The sequence below is a fragment of the Dipteris shenzhenensis genome, chromosome 13, assembly GCF_047967505.1.
Source record: "Dipteris shenzhenensis isolate YYH24624 ecotype China chromosome 13, Dip_SZ_1.0, whole genome shotgun sequence".
NCBI lineage: Eukaryota > Viridiplantae > Streptophyta > Polypodiopsida > Gleicheniales > Dipteridaceae > Dipteris > Dipteris shenzhenensis.
Window position 1 is genome coordinate 15812433 of NC_141608.1, and position 14226 is coordinate 15826658.

The window sequence follows — 14226 nt, forward strand, 5'->3', positions numbered from 1 at the left end:
TTTGCCACTGCTACAGCACTCTGACTATCAGTGAGAATCGGAGAAAGACCCTCCAATGAAAGATAAAGATCAGCAAACAAACGACGCAGCCAAACACATTCAACTATCGCTGTGAAAGCTGCCCTGTACTCAGCTTCACATGAGGAGGTAGCCACTATAGACTGTTTCTTGCTCAACCAAGAAATGCAAGCATGTCCTAGAAAGAAACAATTCCCACTGGTGGACTGCCTAGTATCATAGTCTCCAGCCCAATTTGAGTCACTGTAAGCATGCATCTGCAAGTCACCCCCCTGGGAAACATTAAGCCAAAAGACTTTGTACCTTGCAAGTAACGGAAGATGCGTTTTACAGCCTGCCAATGCATAATCTTTGGGCTGTGCATATACCTGCTCACTTGAGAAACTGAAAACTGAATATCAGGTCGTGTATTGCAGAGATAAATGAGGCATCCAACAGCTTGACTATAGAGTGTGACATCGATTGATTCACCCGCATCCATAGTCACAAGAAACGTTTCGTCCGTTTCGTTGTTTCGAGGTTTCGACAGGTTTTGTTTCGTTTCGTTTCGAATCATCGGACGAAACGGATAGGTTTCGAAATGATACTTGATATATACAAGGATAGGGGCAGATAAGACATGTTATATTCAAGTTTAGAGTGAACAAAGAGAAATACAAGTGTCAAGTGACAAGTCCTTAGTCAAGACACCCAATGTCTAGCCTCTAGGTAATCCAAAACACAAACACATTCAGGAATCAGAATTCAAGTCTCCTTTCTCAAGTTTCAAATTTAGACCAATTAATATTTATGGAGTCAAAACTTAAAAGCATATTGACATTGGACATTGGATGCTAGCATCTAGACTCTAGAGATATGAACATCATTGATTCATTGAAATTTGAATCTAGATATATGAGTCATTACTTTCCAAAATGTCAAGTAAATATAAGTTCCCAAAATAGACATATGAAATAATAAGTTCCCAAAGTGACGAGTTGTAAGCTCAAACTTCAAAGTTCCAAAAATGAGTAGCATGAGTGATAACAAATCATAATTTGAAACTACTCAGTGCTCACTACTCTCTCTACCAAGTTCACTATCACTATCTGCATCTTCATCTGTGGATTCTGTGCCATCGGAACTCTCTTCCTCCTCTACCCTTGCTACCATCTCCTCAAAGGAATCACTACTATGACCACTAGTAGCAAGGGTACGACCACGATCTCGTCGGCGTCTATAACAGCGTGGTGAAGATGAAGTGCCAATGCTTGCAATCAAGGGTGGTGCACTAGTAGATGCTTGTGCAATAACCCTTGATTGCGAACGTGTGACACGTCGAAAGCGTGCCTCATCCTCTCGAAGGAAATCATATGCTATATCCTCATCGCTGCGCCTTTGGATGAATGATATATCAATATTCTCCCCTCGAGCCAAGCCTTGCTCAAGCTTTCTTAGAACTTCAGGATCAACCTCTTTCACCTTCCAATGTAACACTTCAGCCCCTTCAGCCCCACTGGTACTTTCTTTGTCTTTGAACCGCTCCAAGAGACGAAGGTTGGCATTTACATAGACCAACCTATCAAGCTGTGATGTGCTCAATCTGTAACATGATACATGATTACATCACATAAAACGTAAATATTTTGAACTAAAACAAGATTGAAAATGCATCTAGAATCTAGATTCTAAGTAGTCATGATTCGTAAAATTGGAGAAGACTCAAGACTCAAGAAATGCATCCAACCATTCATAACTTATAAGTTGGATTACCTATTTCTTTTCTTAGTATGGATGTCCGTACATATGCTCCATATGCGCTCAGCTGATCCACTAGTACAATCCTGTGATAAAACTCGAAGAGCTAATCTTTGCAAAGTGGGAGTAAGTCGCCCATTTATCTCCCACCATGATACAGCAAATTTCCTTTGCTCTAGACTCATAGCCACATCTCGCCTGAATTGGCTACGGTCATGAACATAGACGACAGACTCTCTTTCAATCCTATAAGTTGAGTCATGGACATTGCTTTAGTGTTAGATAGGAATTAGGATAATGATTCATGAAGTAGACTTTAAAGGCATGCATGCCAGAGTCAAAAGAGGTTGCAAGTAAAAGCTAATTGATCGTACAATATACTAGAGTCTAGAATTAAGAATCAAGATACTTAGAAGTTAGTACTCACATTCCTTGCTCTTCAGAGGGGATAACTGTATCCACATAGGATGTCCATCCATTCATAAGAACAATATCGGACCAATGACTTTCCTGCTTGTACAATGGATGCACCATGTAGGAAACAATATGGATTGGTTTATGAAACCAGTTCCATCTTTTTGTCCATATGGCACGAAGATCATCCACCCTGTAAATTGCAATATATTAAATTTCAATACTATGTATAAATAAACATTCTCTAAATTCTATGTAGTAGCTCATGAGTCATGATAGAATCACTAAAGAGTTTGCATACCTATGACTTGAGAGAGATCTACAATTGAGCATACTCTCTTTAAGCATTTGCATGTAGTGATAAAGATGACTCATTGTACTTCCCTCATGGTCAAATAATCTTAAAATGAAGTACAAAGGTGCAATGGCAGCCTTTATGGCTGCAGCTTCTTCCCAAAACATACTGTCCAAGATGTATGAAGTGATTGTACATGCCTCTGCTTTGCGGCTTCCTCTCCAAGCTTCCCACTCTTCACTACAAACGAGACGCCTAAGCGCATCTTTCGTTTGTGTCATCCTACAAGTTTAGGACAAGTTAAGAATCAAAATTTGAATACATAAGTATTAAGAATTGAAAATTGAAATTAACTCTCAATTGCTAGCTAAAAAAGGATGTTGACTTACCTTTGAAGAACAAGAAAGAGATAGCCAAATCTTGTCTTAGATGGCTTCACAAGATCATACTTGCATACTGCTCTGAAAAGAGCTAATGCAATGCTCTTTCTTGTTATGAACTTGATGATTTGGCTTGCTTTATTAAGAGTAGATTGCACCCAATCCAACTTGGCAATGTCCTCCATCATCAAGTCCATCGAGTGAGAAGCACATGGAGTCCAAACAATGCTTTTATAATCTCTCTCAACCAATTCTCCCATCTTGGCACAATTGGAGCCATTGTCAGTAATAATTTGGACCACATTTTCTGGCCCAACCTCCTCAATGGCATTTTTAATGTGTCCATAAATCCATTCCCCAGTGATACTCAAGCCAGGGGTGGAGGCATCAACTACACGAAGTAATGTAGTGCCAGCACAAGATGAGACCAAGATATTTATCATGTGGCGCCGCCGCTGGCCACATTGCCAAGTCACAAGAATCAAGATCCATAAGTAAATCATACATTTGTTGTTAATACTAAAATCAGCCACCACAAATCTTACCAAAGAGTCAAGACTCAAGAGTCAAGAGTGAAGGGTTGTACTTATAACTTACAGTGTCACTCCATCCATCTGACACGATGCTACAACCATATCGCTCCCAACAAGCTCTCAAACCCACAAGCTCCTCTTGAATCTGCCTCACTTGGTTTGTCAAGTGTGTAGTTCTCAAGGACTCACAATTTGCTGGTTGTAGACCTGTAGCTCCTGCTGCGGCTGCTGCCACAAGTGCACGATGGAACTTTTGGTATGCTGGACATCGAGCTATGTTGAAAGCAAGGTTGCATTGATAGAAGAAACGATGCTCAGCTATTTGAGCCTCTTGCTTCAACTTTGGAGCAAAGCTAGCATCAAGGGTGATTTGGCGCCTTGGCAGGTCTCTTCCCCTCTTTCTTGTTGTTGCAGCCTTGAGATGAATATGGGAGGATGTTGGGATCCTCTCATGACCCACAGCAACACTAACAAAGCTTGATGAATGTGGAGAAGCCACAACATTCGAGGGAGCTTCATCTGCATTGACATTGGGTAAAGACTCACCAATGTTAGAAGACTCCGGGGTGATATGAACTTGGGAAGAAGCCCCAGTATTACTTTGAGAAGACACTTGAACTGAGGTTCTTGTTGAAGTAGAGGCCCCTCTTTTTAGCGCTTCACTTTCCTTGGCTTCTTGCACCTTCCCATCAATTATCTCCGAAGGCAAAGGTAGAAGGAGCAATGACCGGACCTCTTCAAACTTTGATGGCAATCCACCATGGGCCAAAAAAATACCTTCTGGAACATGAGTGCAGCCATGTGTTCCTTGAGCTCTCTCCCAAATGTAATGTGCCTTCACCCGGTTTGATGCTCCTCGAATTGTTTCCCCACAATACTTGCAAACCACACATTTTGTGCCAGAAGTACCATATTTGCTAATGAGAACTGAATCTTGCCAAACATCACGCTGAGTGGGAGACTTGCGAGGAGGCATGATGGAGAAGGCCTTGAAATTTGGGAAGAAACAGAGAATTGGGGCAAATTGGGCTGTTGCTCCTTGATCCAGGTGCTGCTCCTTGAGCAGAACCAAAAAACAGCAGCAACAAAGGGGATGGTGGGCAGGACTGTCGATGGCAGCAGGCTGCAGGCCCTAGGCGTGGACGGTCACCGGTAGGAGTCGAATGATGAATCTCGATTGCAGCTTGTAGATCGTTGATGGCGTCAGAGCGTGGGAGTCGATTGCAGGCCTTGTGATAGTGGTAGCTAGCAACAGCTAGCTTGAGCCTTGCAAGCAGCCTGCAAGTCAAAGGAGCAGCGGTAGTGCTGGGCTGCAGGTCAACGCCGAATGGAGCAGCGTCACGAGCTACAAGCTCACATGAGCGCTCACCGTAGGTAGCATAGGGAGCAGAAGCGGGCAGCGGACTAGCAACAAATTCAGGCGGGAGGATCGCAATCGATTCGCGAAGGGCAGAAATAAAAAAACGGGCGAAATCGCCATTTTGAGATTTGGGCGAAACACGCGTTTCGTTGGGAGCGTTTCGAATTGTTTCGAAACGTTTCGGCACGAAACGTTTCGCCCTGTTTCGACAGGACGAAACGCGTTTTCATGTGACTATGCCCGCATCATGCATTGTAAGCTTCAGCCCCGGCTCCATGGGAGTGGAAATAGGCTTGCAATCATGCATGTTGAATCTGTCCAAGAGCTTTTGAACATACTTGGACTGAGACATAATAATGCCATGTTTCTCTTGAATAAACTGGATCCCCAAAAAGAAATGTAACAAGCCCAAGTCTGACATATCAAATGTAGCTTTCAATTGGGCCTTGAAATCTACAATTACTTCCTCATTTGCTCCGGTGAGCAGCATGTCATCTACACAAAGAATGATGACCAAAATATCCCCCCCATGCTTCTTGATGTAGAGGGTGCTCTTAGTTGGACTATTGTGCAACCCCTTGCTGGTCAGAAAGGCATCAATTTTGGCATACCATGCACGTGGGGCTTGTTTCAGCCCATACAAAGCTTTATTCAGCTTGCATACCTGAAGTGCATTTCCTGAAATTTCAAAGCCCAGAGGTTGTTTGACATAAACCTCTTCCAACAAGTCTCCATTAAGGAAAGCTGTTTTAATGTCCAACTGATGAACATTCCATTCAAAATTTGCAGCCATGGCTATAACTGACCTGATGGTTGTCATCCTGGATGTAGGAGCAAAAGTCTCCTCATAATCTATGCCTTTTATCTGAGCATATCCTTTTGCAACCAGCCTTGCCTTGTACCGATCAATGGACCCATCTGGCTTTCTTTTGACTTTGAAAACCCACCGTGTACCTATGGCATTCTTACCTGGTGGCAAATCCACAACATCCCAAGTCTGATTTTTATAAATGGACTGCAACTCATTGTGCATGGCATTCATCCAATGCACATTATCTTTTGCTTCTTCAAATGTCTCAAGCTCCTCCTCATCAAGAAGAGTACTTGCATAAGCTGATTCAACTGAATGAGCTCCCTCCATGTGCCTTACTGCACTACGAGTTCTGCCAGGCAATGGAGCTTCAAGCCTACTCTCCCTGAGAGTCTGAAGCAACCAATGCGGGACTGTTTTGGCTGCGTGTATCTCTTGACGGCTTCATCCACACCTGGAGGTTGTACGAATTCAGCTGGGGGCTGAAGTTGTACTTGTGGAGCTGGCGGAGGTTGCTGTAAATTCTGAGTTTCAGCAGGGGAACCAAATACTATAGGAAGCATCCCCTCAAACACATCATTTGAAGAGGCCGGAATCTGAAATTCAGCATTTGTATGTGCCTTGCCTTGTACCGATCAATGGACCCATTTGGCTTTCTTTTGACTTTGAAAACCCACCGTGTACCTATGGCATTCTTACCTGGTGGCAAATCCACAACATCCCAAGTCTGATTTTTATGAATGGACTGCAACTCATTGTGCATGGCATTCATCCAATGCACATTATCTTTTGCTTCTTCAAATGTCTCAAGCTCCTCCTCATCAAGAAGAGTACTTGCATAAGCTAATTCAACTGAATGAGCTCCCTCCATGTGCCTTACTGCACTACGAGTTCTGCCAGGCAATGGAGCTTCAAGCCTACTCTCCCTGAGAGTCTGAAGCAACCAATGCGGGACTGTTTTGGCTGCGTGTATCTCTTGACGGCTTCATCCACACCTGGAGGTTGTACGAATTCAGCTGGGGGCTGAAGTTGTACTTGTGGAGCTGGCGGAGGTTGCTGTAAATTCCGAGTTTCAGCGGGGGAACCAAATACTATAGGAAGCATCCCCTCAAACACATCATTTGAAGAGGCCGGAATCTGAAATTCAGCATTTGTATGTGCATAATTTTTAGAGAATATGACATCTCTACTAACAAAAATCTTGCGTGTAGCACGATTGTAGAGACGATAGCCTTTGCTTTGTGAACTATATCCCACAAAATATTTTAGTGCGTTATCTGACAACTTGTGTCTGAACTCCACAGGCACATGGGCATATGCCACACAGCCAAAAACTCTGAAATGGTCCACTGAAGGCTTTCTCAGATGCCATGCCTCATAGGGAGTGATTGTCTTTAAAGCCTTTGTAGGAGCCCGATTTAAAATATAGTTGGCACACATGAGGCCTTCCAGCCAAAACCTGTGAGGCAACTTTTTACTTGTGAGCATGCATCTATCCATGGCGGTGTGATTCTTTCGCTCAGTTTTGTCATTCTGTTGAGGTGTAAGCCTCACTATAAGCTAATGCATAATGCCTTTTCTTTCAAAAATGTCTCAAATTCATGAGACATATATTCCCCCCCTCGATCTGTGTGAAGTGTGTGCACCTTGAGTCCTGTCTCATTCTCAACCATAGCCACAAAGTGTTTGAAATGCATAAACACTTTTGATTTTGCCTTGAGACCATAGACCCAAGTGTAGTTGGTAAAGTCATCTATGAATGTAACAAAATAGAGATAACCCCCAAAAGCACGTGTCCTCATGGGACCGCAGACATCACTGTCAATAAGCTTTCACTGCACCATCCTTCTTGAAGGGAAGCCTATGCATTTTGCCAAGAATGCAACCTTCACATGCATGAGGAGAAGGCGACTCCAAAGGAGGTAATGCATCAATCATATCATGCCTCTGAAGTGTCATTAAGCTGCCATCGCTCATGTGCCCATACCTGGCATGACATAACTCCGCATTCTGCATCGCAGCAGTGGGAGTGCTAATTGATAATGCAAGATGGGATCTTTTTTCATATAGATCAAGCTGAAAAATACCCCGATACAAAGTGCCAGACAACCTCAAAGCATATTCATTTTCTTTGTCTCTGACTACACACTTGTCATCGTAAAAAACAACCTGAAATCCTCCTCTATTGAGTGGGGACACTGAAAGCAAATTCTTCTTTAAACCTGGCACATAGAGTACATCTGAAATTCTGAAATCTGTGCCATCAGTGCATGTGAGAATAATGTCTCCCACTCCACACACTGAATAAGAATAATTATTTACACGAGTTACCTTCTTCTTGGTGGGTGAAGAATGCAGAGTTACAAATAGATTTTTCTTGGAAGTGGTGTGCTTTGAAGCACCACTATCAAAATACCAAGTATGTAGTGTTTCATCAACACTGAAAGAGCATTCATCCTTTGAAGGATCGTAACTGCAAGTCAAAAAAGCATATGGGTCATCATGATTAGTGGCTGTAGTATTTGAACTACCCACTGAATAATCTGAAGTGCAAGACAAAAAGGCATAGTGCTCTTCAACCAAGTTGGCTGCAACATCTCCTCCGTCATGGCAATGTGGACCTGATGCATCAGCTTCAGCGCTGTACAAGGCTACGCCGTACAAATCTACAGGTGCCTGATTGCCTTCCGTACTATTCTAAACATGTCCCGTCTGTACCTCCGTATAGCAACAGCAGCCCGTACTACTTGCTTCTGCTATATGTACATGTATTTGCGCCACACGTATCTACCTTACAATCGTACGGACTGTCAATCGTCCGTACAGTTGTGCATTAGCAGTCCTCAGTCGTCCGTACAGGTTGCCATTTTGTCCATACAAGCTTGTCAGGCGTCCGTATAGTCGACTGCACCATTCGTACTGTTGCTGCAAATCCGTACACAGTACGGATTTCCGTACATTTTGCAGGCCCTTGTACACTTCTGTGCAGGTTTTATTCTAGCAGGTATTGTAGCAGTTGGTTTTTTGGCAGGCATTGTTTGCAGATAGTCATTGTTTGGCTTAGGGGCATTCTGTATTGGTGGGCAGACATTGCAGTTGGGTTGCAGGTTGTACAAGAAATTGGGGCTTTTGCAATTACACTGCAATTTCGCAGTGCAATTTGGGGCTTTTGCAGGCAGAGTGCAATTTGTGCAACATTTGGGGCCTTCAGACCATTTGCCCTCTTTTGTATGCAATTTCCCACAAGATATTGGGGCTTTTGCATTTGGGTTGCAATTTTGCAGGTAAAAGGGCATTTTGAAAGTTTGCAAACAGTTTTGGACTCAGTATGAGTCAAATTGCAGACTTTTGCCACTTTTTGCAGATTCTATTTACAGATTTTTGGGGCATTGAGCAGAGCAGTGTGGTGCATTTTGAGCCTTTGACAGGCTGTGACAGTATTTGCCACTGTGGGCATATTATTCTTTGCAGATTTTACTTGTGCACTTTATATCCTAGGAAGGGATTTCACTTGGTCCGTCTACTGTATTTTTTTCTGAGATTATCTGGTGAAAATGGCTCAGAACCACTCAAATGAGGTGTTCGGGGTTCTCACACAGGAGGATAAGTTGGACGGCACCAACTACTCCTTGTGGAGTTTCATGGTTCGCAATATCTTGGTTGGCAGAAATCTTTGGGATTATGTCAATGGAGATGAAGAAAGACCAGATACAACGCCTATACCTGTTACTCCTACAACTGGAGGCAGGGGTAGAGGTACAGATACAGCACAGGTGATTGGAGCAGCCGCTCCAAGAGCTCCCATAGCAGAGCAGAAAAGATGGGACTCTAGAGATGCACAAGCTCTTTCAGTAATTTCTCTTTCTATCAAGAGGTTCATTATACCTCATATTCGGTCATGCAAGACATCTATGGCAGCTTGGGTAATACTTGAGAGTATGTTTGCAGCAAGGAACGATGCCAGGGTTTCCTTTCTGAAGCGAGAGCTTTCCCATACACATGGAGGAGGGAGATTCCATGAATTCTCACCTCACAAAGCTTCAGGATCTCAGGGAACAATTGCTTAACATTGATGAAGTCATTCCGGATTCAGAGATGATCTCCACCACTTTGAACTCTCTTCCTGAGTCCTATCTCGGTTTCCACACCTCGCTGAATTTGTCATTGAGGGGGGCAGCAATCCTTTGTCCTTTCACGAGTTGGTAGGACTTCTGTTGCAGGAGGAACAAACACGCAGAAATATGGCAATCTGGGCTGGCGAGCATGCTATGCTCTCCAGTTCAAGCCCAAGGGTAAAGGGCAGCATAAGCCACATGCCAATCAGCCCACACATCAGCATAAAGCTGATTCTGGACAGCCTCCTTAATGGGCACAGGGTGATACAAACAAGCAGAAAAAGAAGGGCATCTGTCATTATTGCAAGAAGCCAGGTCATTATGATACCAAATGTTAGAAAAGAGAGTGTGAGAGCAAGAGAGCTGAACGTACTGCTTGCAATAGAAGAAGTGAGTAATACAAGAAGTGGGATAGGTTTTGTCTAAGTGACAAAAACTTATCCTTCACTAACCGTAGTTAGTGAGCTAACTGTGGTTAGGGGGAAAAACCTCTAAATGAGAAAAAAGTGCCCCTAACCTACTTATTACATTACATTGGTCACTGCTAAATTATAATAATAATTCCAATAGTTTCCTCATGGCAAGCACACTTATGTGTTGTGATGACATAAAGATATTATTTATACCTTTCTCCGCAACTGGCAAGAGTTTCATTGGTCGAAATCTACACCTCCTGAGCTGCAAGCAACTGAATCGAGTACAAAAGTGAGCAAGTTCTCAATGCCTGGTTGGAATGGGATAGGCTTTCTCAAAAAGTTCATTCCAGGGAATGAACATAAAAAGTCCTACAAGATGTGGGATTCTTTAAGTGTGGGAAAGTCCCAATTGAATCAATCCATCTCCGAGTATCATGAGGCCATTCTCATGTTAGAAGACCTCATTGAGTTCCACAAGATTAAGGGTTTCACATGCAGACTTAAAGACGACTTAAAAGTTGAAGTACGTAGGAATGCCCCAGAATCTATGTAAGACTCAATCAGAATTTCTCATATCTATGACGGTTCTATAGAAAAAGAACCTATATAAGCCAGGCCTTTTGAACTAGTTAGCCTTAAAAGGCTTCTTTCAAAGGGAAGGGAACCCTTGGGCCCTCAAAAAAGTACAAAAGTTCTCTATGGGTAAGAGGTTTTTGTTACCTCTTGAGCACATAGAATGGAAATACAACTCTTTGGACATGTGTAAACAACCTATGAAGCGTTCATAGACTACAATTTTTATAAGGATGTAGAAGTCTTCTATGAGGATGAAGTACATGCTTTCCTTCTTACTTCGGCAATGTGGCAGCCGACCTTTGATCCCTATCATCTAGTCAAGATGCATAGAGTCCTCAATGTGATGTATCATGTATGATACTTGGAGTTATGGTGTATGATAGTGCCATCCATAACTTTTGAACTACTCTCCCATTAAAAAGTACCAGCTACCCTAGGGGTCTAAGCACACACTTTTTAGATCCATCCCATTGTGATTAATAAAATCATATCATATCATCTCTATTTATCCATCTATCTAAAGCTTAGGACTGTTCACAATACAAACTCACAACCCTTTCAAGGTGGAATGCCACAAGGACACTCCAATATGCCAGCCGAGTTCACATGCTTGTTAAAAATTCTCAAATGATCTCCCTATCCAACACTAGTTCGATAACTTTTCTTTTATTTCTAAGTGTATAAGATAATGATTTGAAAAGGAATTTGACTAACTAGTTTACGTAGCATATTGTAAACACAAATTGTATTCATTCTACTTGTACATGGGCCAAACAAGAAGCACCTATCCACCCACATGGACAAGCATACCAAAAGAAAAAGAGGCCTTTACATTACATTATATAAAAGACAAAGCACCATACCCATAGGCTCCAGCACACTCCTCATATTTTCCACTGTCTAGCCCCTTGTGACAGAATAAAAAGTTGGGGCCTCCCTGGAAATAGCACAAAAGAGCCAAAGGCTCAGCATCAAACTTAAAAGCAAATTTGTATTTTAATCTCAAAAACTTCCAGCGTGCTCATACATATCTGCTACACCATTACATTGCCAGTAGAATGGTGGCATAACAGGGACATCTCACTATTGGCAATAGTCAATAGATCCATAGTAAATAGGCATGCAACTGGTTTATTTTTCTTAGTGTTCTACGAGACACAGACATTGGGATCAAATAGTCCAAACAATATTCCTACTTTCACCATCCTCTTAAAGCAACTACGTTGTGTGGTTCCAACAAACAATTTAGATACAGAGAAGTTCCCTATATTTACAAGTTTCCTATGCCTCTTGTGAGCTCATTTATATGCAATCGTTGTTAGGTTTAGCCCTTGGTATGGCCTTGTGGACTAGTGCTACTAGTTCATTTTTGACGAAGTAAACTCTTATAACATGAGAAGGAAGACTTCATAGACTCCTACTTGCACTTGATTCGTACTCTTTTTGCACTTGAGTACTTGCTATGATACATCCTACAATTCGACTTGCTTGTTGTACTGCTTCCTTGTTGTCGCACCTAGGCTCCCATTATCCTATAGTGGTATTAGAGCATGGTACTTGCTCCTGCCCAGCCGTCAAGTGCTTCTGCCCTTGGTTACCTCTTCAAAGGCCACCTCTGCAGCTGCGGCAGAAGAGGTGGCCTTTGAGATTCTTGCAGCCGCCACTTTTTAACCCTGGTTCAACTTCTAGTATTTGATCACTGCTTTGCTCCTATCTGCCAACAGTGGACAGTGTTTTCTGTGTGCAGCCTTCAGCTCCAGCTGGTTCACTACTACACAGACAACTACATCCATACGACCTTTCAAGTCAGTACAGTCCATACAGAATGTACGAATGCTGTCAGTAGTGTCTATTAATCTGCTGTGGGTACAGCCTACTAGCTGCCGGCCCATTGCTGCAGTCTAGTGCAACTCCTTTGCTGTACCCTAATGTATGTGATCTGCAGGTCTCATCCTTGGTGTCGCTTCAGTCAGGGTTTTTGTGCACAACAGATTGAAGTCTGCATTTTATTGGATTTACTGCAAAGGCTGTGCAAGTTTTTCTTCAAAGAGTGTGGGCCTACTTTTCCCTATTTACTGGCACATTTGACCTTTGCAAATTGGGGATTTCGCTCTCTTTGTTTTTGTAGTAGGCCCACATGCCTCCGTTTGATTGCAGGTCATTTCATTTGGAGCATTGTGCAGGCAGCATATTTTTTAGCACTCAGGTTTCTTGCAGACTAAGTCGGAATCAAAAATTTGCAATCGCCTTAGTGCAGTCATTTGATCCAGTCCGATTACTTTGGGTTCTTTGCATTTGTGCCTTAGCTGCAATAGCAAACAATGACCTGTCACAACATTATATTTCTCTCAATAAATAAAAAGAACTTTTATTATTGACTTTGACCAAAGAAAGTTGACACCCATACCATCGAGGTTTGTAAGGTTTAGCCCTTGGTGTGGCCTAGTAGGCTAGTACTAGTTAATTCTAGTCCTATTAGCTCATGCTTTAGTCAGTCAACTATTATAACCTTGTAGTGCCAATATGAACATGTATAGGAAAGTAGATCAATCGCCGAAAGGAATCAAGCCTAAAGCTATGCAGAAAGCTTCAAACTTTTTAATGGATAATGCCTACATGAAAATATCTACAACATTGTCATGTACAGGACTATAGATCAAGATGATTTCCTCTACATATAATCTCTCTCACACATATGATAGAACTATCTCAATATAGGATTCTGTGCTACTGCAATAGCACTCTGTTTGTGAGCAAGATCGGAGTGGGTGACAACAAACTTCCATGAAGATCCCCCAACAATCCCTTGAACCATTCATAGTCAACTGTTGTTATTAAAGCTGCCTTGTACTTAACCTCCCATGAAGAGGTGGCCACAATGGGCTGCTTCTTGCTCAACCAAGATATGCATGAGCTGCCAAGAAGAAATAGTTTCCACTTGTATCATAGCCACCAACCTAATGTGAAGCACTGAATACATGAAACTTGGTCACATAGTTAGGGCAAATGGAAACAGGGAAACAGGAAACAAAGATGTTTTGGGATTTTTGGAAGGCTGAAACAGGGAAATGCCACGTCAACAAGGGGGTTCAAAAAAGGGCTGAAAGAGAGGGCTGAAGGAGAGGGCTAAAGGAGTGAAGGCTGGGATTTGAAGGGGAGTGGATGATGGAGGGCTGAAGCAGCCTGCCAGAGTGAAAGGACTTCAAAGGAGTAAATAGGGCTCAAGGAGGGCTGGAAAACCCTCAGGAGAGCAAGAGTATGAGGCTGAAGGAGCAGAGGGAGTGCAAGGCTGAAAGTGGAGGCCAAAACACAGGTAGAAACTGAAAAACGAAGATGGAGGGGGGGGGTTGTCTGAAAAGTCCCACTTCATCCCGTTTCAGCCAGGCTAAGACATTTCAAGCAGCCCTTTCAGAGGTCTGAAACGTTTCAGACCTGAAACGATGTTTTAGGCCTGCGACTTTTATGAGACGGCGTTTCAGGACAGGCTGGGCCCTGAAAGGTGTTTCAGGGTAACTATGCTTAGGCAACCCCTTGCCATAGAACAACCCAAGATATTGGGTGTCCTCCAAGT

The 14226-nt window shown here is 42.8% G+C and overlaps 2 protein-coding genes across 7 annotated transcripts in view; both read right to left on the bottom strand.

Moving 5' to 3' along the window:
• Positions 1-14226, bottom strand: part of LOC147895085 (uncharacterized) — a 163196-nt gene that overhangs the window by 70980 nt on the left and 77990 nt on the right. For all 6 annotated transcript variants that reach the window (XM_087383901.1, XM_087383899.1, XM_087383898.1 and 3 more), the window contains one exon: positions 11519-11592. In XM_087383901.1, coding sequence (XP_087240027.1) covers positions 11519-11592 — 74 coding nt within the window. The remainder of the gene's footprint in view (positions 1-11518; positions 11593-14226) is intronic.
• On the bottom strand, positions 989-2745 carry LOC147895086 (uncharacterized). Its single transcript, XM_087384190.1, has 3 exons — positions 2471-2745; positions 1771-2001; positions 989-1600 (listed from the first exon to the last, which is right to left on the bottom strand). Exons 1-3 carry the CDS (start codon positions 2743-2745, stop codon positions 1066-1068), a joined length of 1041 nt encoding a protein of 346 aa, XP_087240316.1. The 3' UTR covers positions 989-1065.